The following is a 7777-nucleotide window of genomic DNA, read 5'->3' on the forward strand; positions in this document are numbered from 1 at the left end:
TATGTGTATATTATGTGTGAACTTTTAACATTTTCAATTAGGCATGTATTAGTAACTTGAGTTTGAACATTGCTATGATAAGTTCAGTTGTTATCACTTATTAGACATTCATTTGACTATCGCAACGCGAATATGACTATCGCAACACGGAAAAGACTATCGCAATGCGGAATTGACTATCGCAACGCGGAAATAACTATCGCAACGAGAGAATCACAATGCGAAATGAAAATCGCAACGAGTGAATCGCAATGCGAAAATGAAAATCGCAACGTGAAACTAATTTTGCGTTGCGATTTTCATTTATCGCAATGCGGAATTGACTATCGCAACGCAGAAATGACTATCGCAATGAGAGAATCGCAATGTGAAATGAAAATCGCATTGCGATTCTCTCGTTGCGATAGTCATTTCCGCGTTGCGATAGTCTGTTTTGCATTCAACATAATGCAGATTGAAATCAACAAATCAACTATTACATTTCAATCAATTAAACAAGCACAAATATTATGTACACATCAATTAAACAAATCAACATTTACAAATCATCTTTTACAAATCAATTAAACAATCAAAAAATAATAATGAAATCAACTTTTGCACCCATACATCCATTTCACGCAGCTCACTTCAGGATTAACCTGCAGAAACCAAACATTGAATCAACAACACTTTCTACACATCTAAAACCTACAAACAGCAAATTATTGAATTCTAGCTACTTAACCAAACATTTTCAAACCAAAAAGAGTAAATATGTTTAACAACACTTGCATTTGACTTACAAATTGTTTATGGACACTTTCATAACGCGGATGCAGGTAGGCAGCGTCTCGCATATATCGCTCTAGCCATAAAATGCCGAAACCACAAGCCTACTGCACCTCTATCTCTATCGGTGGGAGGTAGAAAATGCGTACTTCCTGTCGTCAAACGCTCCAAGCACATGCATACGAGAGGACCACAATCCCCTCTGGCTTCCTTCATTTGTTATGGCGCGGTCTCGTCTCTGATAACTGTAACATTGAACTTCTTTGGCTTCTTGTTTCCAGACTTAGTCCAATAATCAATTGCATCCAAAAATTTAGCCAAATGATAGCTCCATCCCTTAATCATATCTCTCAAATCAGACAATGATATGTAATTTATCATGCTGTCATATACTATTGTCTTTAGGGATGGGAGCTGAAGCTCGACGAGAAGCTAATGAGTACGGTCCAAAACAGGGATAAACACCTACATCGAAATGTAATAATTCAAATTGCGCACTTATTTATGAACACCTTTAAAATATTTAAACAAATATACTAACCTTATCGACCTCCCACCATGCAGGATAAAGTTTAGCTTGTCCATTAGCCAACACATATGATTCCTGTCATTGATTCTTCAAGTGAACTACGTGAAACGACGTCGGCATAATTGTATATCACGTTTTTTTAATATTTTTCTTCAATTTCCTTACAATTAGAAGACGTGTCACCCATGCATCAATATGCTGTTTTACAAAAAAAGACATATATTAGTGAATTACATAAATTTTAAAAAATTTAATCAAACTAAAATATAAGAAATATAAGACTTACCCCCCCATCAAAATAGTCGTTGTCTTCAACCCCTAATAATAGACCCCACCAAGACCGTTCAATCAACAAATGCATATCATCGTTGAGTTTGTATATGTCAGCGTAACACCCTTGGCTCCGCTCATGTAGATAAAAATCAACTGCGGTCTTAGCCCAAATGGTATTATCCAGAATTGTTTCCGGTAGTTGTTTCCTCTCCACTTCATCTGCCGGAATGGTACTGGCCGGTAACTTATACGAAAGCCAACAGTCATCCATCATGTCCGGCACGTGAGGGGGCTTCCCAATAATTCAATATATTACGTCGTGTGAATCGGGCTCTAGAATGTTGGGAGGGACCTCTTCAACGATGACAGTGGCCTCTTGAATGGTGGGAGGGGACTCTTGAGGGATGATAGGGGCCTCTTGAACGATAGGGGAGGCCTCTTGACTATTGGGGTGAATGGAGACGTAATGGCACGTGCACGCCGTCTGATGCGTGAACTCCGTCTTGCAAGAAAAACCCGACGTAGAGCATCCACCTTAGCGGGCCGCTAAAAATAAATTAATACATAAATCAGTAAATAAACAGACATGATATTAAACAGTGAGAACAAAGACAAATATATTTCAAACTTGCACGGTATTCACCCAAGTCATTATTATATCATTGTTCACAAAATGCACCAGATAACATTCTAGAAGTAAGCACTTATATAAACATTTAAAAGGACAACATATAGGTTTAGTGCAGGTTCAATGACAACATAAAGAGTAGTAGTTTATTCTTGAAACTTAAATTTTCAACATTGTGAAGTTAGTATTTGTCTTTTGGTTGAAGTAATGCAATTCATTCAAGTTTCAATTTGCAGAAGAAGAATAGAATCTGAAACTTAAAATCGCAGCGCGAAAATGACTATCACAATGCGAAAATGACTATCGCAATGCGAAAATGACTATCGCAATGCGAATTTGACTATCGCAATGCGAATTTTACTATTATAACGAGAGAATCCCAATGCGAAATGAAAATCGCAACGCGATTATAGTTTCGCGTTGCGATTTTGGTTTCACGTTGTGATTTTGTCATTGTGATTTTGGTTTTGCGTTGCGATTTTCATTTCTCGTTGCGATTCTCTCGTTGCGATTCATTTCACGTTGCGATAGTCATTTTTCACGTTGCGATTTTAAGTTTCGTGTTGCGAAAGTAAACTATTTCATCTTCTGCAAATTGAAACTTGAATGGATTGCATTACTTCAACCAAAAGACAAAACAAAGACAAATACTAACTTCAGAGTATTAAAGAATACACAGTTTAGCAGAATTGGCAGCAACCGAACAAATTTACTTTCAACCAAAAGACAAAACAAAGACAAATATTAACTTCACAGTGTTAAAGAATACACAGTTTAGCAGAATTGGCAGCAACCGAACAAATTTACTTTCAACCAAAAGACAAAACAAAGACAAATATTAACTTCACAGTGTTAAAGAATACACAGTTTAGCAGAATTGGCAGCAACCGAATAAATTTACTTCAACCAAAAGACAAAACAAAAGACAAATACTAACTTCACAGTGTTAAAGAATAAACAGTTTAGCAGTATTGGCAGCAACCGAATAAATTTCTTAAGCAATCTAAGTGAAATGGTTAATCTAAGTGAAATTACGAGTAAATTTATCATCAAGTTAAATATGGAAAATCTTAAACTTACCTCGTTGCGTAGAGTATGAACCTCATTCTGCAACGATACTACCATCTCACGTAGAGCGGCAACCTCACCACGTAAAGTAGACACCTCCACACGCCATGCACCATCGTTATCGCGTAGAGTACCGATCTCCTCACGCAAGGCATTGACCTCATCACGCAACTCCCTTGACTCATCTCGTGGAGGTGGAGAACAGGGAGATAGAAGTCGTGGCATCTTTGCCGGTCGCCTATCATGAGGTGATGGTGGAGAAGAGGCTCGATGATGTGACGGGATAGGTGATGGCTCTCGTTGTAGAGGTGTATAGTCGGGTCGATCAGGTGATGGCTCTGGGTGAGGTGATGGCTCTCGAAGTGGAGGAAGTGGAGGCTGCTCATCATTCGTGCCATCAAAAAAACGTTGACTAGCTTGCCACCAATCAGTGGCAAGCTCAGCCTCCGTGGGTGTCAGTCTCTGTAATGGAGTGTTGGCCTCCTAAAAATATAAAAACTCAAACAAAGTTAAATGTCTACTATTAATAACTTGTTTATATATGATAGTATTTGTGTTAACTTACATTATTTATTGTCGCAAGTCTTCCCAATCCAACAGACGTTTCCTCTTCCAGGAAATAGCCCTAGGAATATCATTTGAAGTTTTTAATGCATATGTCCGCATGCTGGGGAAAGCCTCGAATATCCAAATCTACAAACAATATAATAACAAACATTAGTAATTGTTAAATAATTAATTATAATTTTGAAAACATTATATAGAAATTCTTACCTTAAAGGCCCAAACAAAGCCTGACAAAGTGTATTTCGACCCATCGCCACGCATACTTTTGCGGTCATCAAAGGCAGACAACGACTTAGTCCAGGTAGCTTTTCATATATATGAACCCCACGAAAACAGATTCCATGCATTTAGGTCATCTACCAATAATATTAGCTCCTGAGGAATAGGTTGTCTGGCCTCTCTGCCTAAAAAGCCGGCATACAAAAGTACTAGAAGGCATACTCGGACAACATCGACGTCATTCATCCGAGTAAAACCATCTTTCTTATTAAACAATTTCTTCAGGTCATCGACGTGTAAGTTCGGCTTCTCTATTGACTCATCAGGAAAAATCCGGGATAACCATGATGGGCGGGTGATATGACGAGTGTAACGGCCTACATCATCGTGTCCGAATCGTAGACCAGTGATTAAGCAGAACTCCTTCCACCCAAAACAAGTATACGCCGGTGGAAAATGAAACCATATCTCTTCCTCACCACGTTGTATACTGTCGGGTAGATCGCTAGTCATGGTCTGAAGTCACAAATGGGTCAAATTAGCATCTCCACCCGGATGCTGTACTCTCAGCCATGGCCCGAAGCAGGTTTCCTCAAACAATTTTCTTTGTGCAGGTGAAAGCTTTGAAGCAATTGTAGTGGCTAGGCTAACTTTATTCCTTAATGTCAATGAAGCCGAAAAAAATTTCTACAAAAACAATAAACATACCAAGTTAGATATACCAAAAACTACACTGTGAAGATATACCAAAAACAATAAACATAAAGAGTAGCAGTTTATTCTTGAAACTAAAATTTGCAACATTGTTTTGTCTTTTGGTTGAAATGAAAATCGCAACGAGAGAATGACTATCGCAATGCGGAAATGACTATCGCAACGCGAAATGAAAATCGCAATGCGGTTTTCATTTCGCGTTGCGATTATCTCGTTGCGATTTTCATTTCGCATTGCGATTTTCATTTCTCTCGTTGCGATAGTCATTTTCGTGTTGCGATTTTCATTTTCATGTTGCGATTTTAAGTTTAGAAACTATTCTTCTTCTACAAATTGAAACTTTAATGGATTGCATTACTTCAACCAAAAGACAAAACAAAGACAAATACTAACTTCACAGGGTTAAAGACTAAATAGTTTAGCAGTATTGACAGCAATCGAATGAATTTAATAAGAAATCTAAGTGAAATGGTTAATCTATTATTGAAATTACCAGTAAACTTATCATCAATTTCAATATGAAAAACCTAAAATAATGCAAAAATTTCAAAATAAAAATAATTAAAAAAAACTAACCCTCGGAGGTTGATTTTCCATTTCTGAATGATTGTGAGGGATTTCTGACCGTGAATGGTTGTGAGGGATTTCGCCGGAGATGGGGACGGAAATCTTCGGAGATGGGGACGGATTTCGCCGTAGAGAGTGAGAGATAGAGATGGGACTTAGTTGTGATTTTAGGTTTTAGGTTATGAGTTGCGATTACGGGATATACTGTGGATGGTTTAGTGTTCCGATAATTAATATTCGTGTTTGGAATTTGAAAATAAAATACGCGTAGCGATTCTAATGGCGCTTTAAAAATCGCGTTGCGATTTATGGATACGCGTTGCGATTTTACGTATTGTCGTTGCGATTTACGGATACGCATTGCGATTTACGTATTCTCGTTGCGATTTACATATACGCGTTGCGATTTACGTATTCTCGTTGCGATTTACGGATACGCGTTGCGATTTTACGTATTGTCGTTGCGATTTACGGATACGCGTTGCGATTTTATGGATACTCGTTACGATAGTTAGAATCGCGTTGCGATTTATATGTTCGCGTTGCGAATTTCATATTCGCGTTGCGATTCTGGAAAATCGCAATGCGAATTTGTACTATCGCATTGCGATTCTTCATAATCGAGTTGCGATTCTGGGAACTGATTTGCGATTCTGGAGATCGAGTTGCGATTTTTATTTCGCATTACGATTTTGTTGGTCATTTTGGTAAATCAAAAAAAATTGATTAAAATCGTATATTATAAGACATTTTTGGTCACTGAGATGATTTTTTCTATTAAAATTGAAAACTCGCATTCATTTCAGCGTGTGTACTAAACTTAAGAATTAAGATTTTTTGAGCTACTGTTCCTTTGAGGCCCAAACCCAAAAATTCTCCATTAATCTACCAATTTAATAATGTAACTCTTGTAAAGTATTCACAATGGAATCCGGCAGCGGCTTCATAGAGGTAAGGGTAATTTCCTGCAAGTCTCTTAGGGCATTCAACTTCTTCCAGAAGCTCTCAGTCTACGCACTTGTTTCCATCGCCAACGACGATGACGACAACGTTGATCGGAAACAGCCTCAGAGGACACCCACTGACCGAGAAGGCGATGGGAATCCCGAGTGGAACCATACGATTCGGTTCAACTTGTTTTGTGATTGCGATAAATACTTCCTACACTTTGATCTGTACCACGAAGGAGCCATGTTTGGGGACAAGTTCATCGGCGAAGTTGTTGTTCCTTTAGTCGATCTGGTCCAGAAATCTAATAATGGGTGTGTTAGATTCGTCACTTATCAGGTACGGACTAGAGATGGAAAATCGAATGGAACGTTGGATTTCTCTTTTAAGGTGAAGATTGGGGAGGCTCAGGGTTTGATGAAGATGGAATCTCCGGCGAGCCTCCTAACTGGATATCCTGAAACTGAGAGCGGATCTCCGAGAGTCCGATATCCAGTTCTAGATTTAGAAGGTATGTTGGTGCAGGATCTGAATCCGCCGCAAAATGGTTACTATCCGCCTCCCCCGCCGTATCTTCATCCACCTGCAGCCGTGGCACACGGAGGGCGTTATTGTTATCACCCACCTCCTCCCCCTGGGTCCTATATGTGGGGGCCCTCCCTTTACGGTAGTTATGCAGCACATGATGGGACCCAGCTCGCCTGCCCAGATGAACCATTTGAGACGTGGGCAAATGGTTATGGGGTAGGTGGTGTGGGAGGAAACTACCATTCACCTTCGAGGAATAATTGGTGAGATCGATTTAAAAGCATTTTTTTCTGAGTCGCAATGTATTATTTTCCTTTTTTTTTGTAATTGTTCCCTTTTTTGCTGATGAACCCAAAAAAAAATGTAAATTATGTATTTTCTTATGAAGTTATACTAGTGTTAATTCCCCCAAGGCCGGGAGTTATTTTTTAGATAAATTATTTAATGAAATTAATTGTACGTCTTATTAAATTATTTTAATTAATTAACATTAACATATTATGATTATTTAGAAAGTGCACGTGGATTAATTCTTTTAAAATATTAATATATATTTAGTTAAATATTTATTTTAAATAATATTTATTTTGATTAATCATCAACATTAAACACATTATGATTTGGGTCCGGTCATTTTAGATTCAAATCCATAATAAGTCAGGTCTAGTTAATGTCATATCAATTAATTTTTAGTTTGGGTTAATATAGGCTCGGTCAATTTTTTAGTCAAATCAATATCGAACCAGTCAATTATGATTTGGAACAACCTTTGAATCTTTACTTTAGGTCAATTCAGATTGAGTTGAATATGAGTCTAAACGAGTATATATGAAATTATTAATATATTTTTGTAGAAAAATATGTTTTTTTATTTGTTAATCTTGTCATTTAGGTACAATTTGTAATACCTCAAATTTCGATACATAAACATGATTCATTAACTTAAATCTGATTTTTCTAGTAAG

The 7777-nt window shown here is 37.6% G+C and overlaps 1 protein-coding gene across 1 annotated transcript; it reads left to right on the top strand.

Annotated features, from left to right (window-relative positions):
• Positions 1 to 6255: 6255 nt before the first annotated feature.
• LOC120133528 (protein SRC2 homolog) lies at positions 6256 to 7136 on the top strand. Its single transcript, XM_039150098.1, has one exon. It carries the CDS (start codon positions 6261 to 6263, stop codon positions 7077 to 7079), a length of 819 nt encoding a protein of 272 aa, XP_039006029.1. The 5' UTR covers positions 6256 to 6260; the 3' UTR covers positions 7080 to 7136.
• The last annotated feature ends 641 nt before the right edge of the window (positions 7137 to 7777 follow it).

This window comes from Hibiscus syriacus, unplaced genomic scaffold, assembly GCF_006381635.1.
Source record: "Hibiscus syriacus cultivar Baekdansim isolate YM2019G1 unplaced genomic scaffold, ASM638163v2 tig00110584_pilon, whole genome shotgun sequence".
NCBI classification, from domain to species: Eukaryota; Viridiplantae; Streptophyta; class Magnoliopsida; order Malvales; family Malvaceae; genus Hibiscus; species Hibiscus syriacus.

Bases quoted from the DNA above. Each gene is read 5' to 3' on its own strand.
- LOC120133528 (XM_039150098.1), top strand. From the start codon at position 6,261: ATGGAATCCGGCAGCGGCTTCATAGAGGTAAGGGTAATTTCCTGCAAG.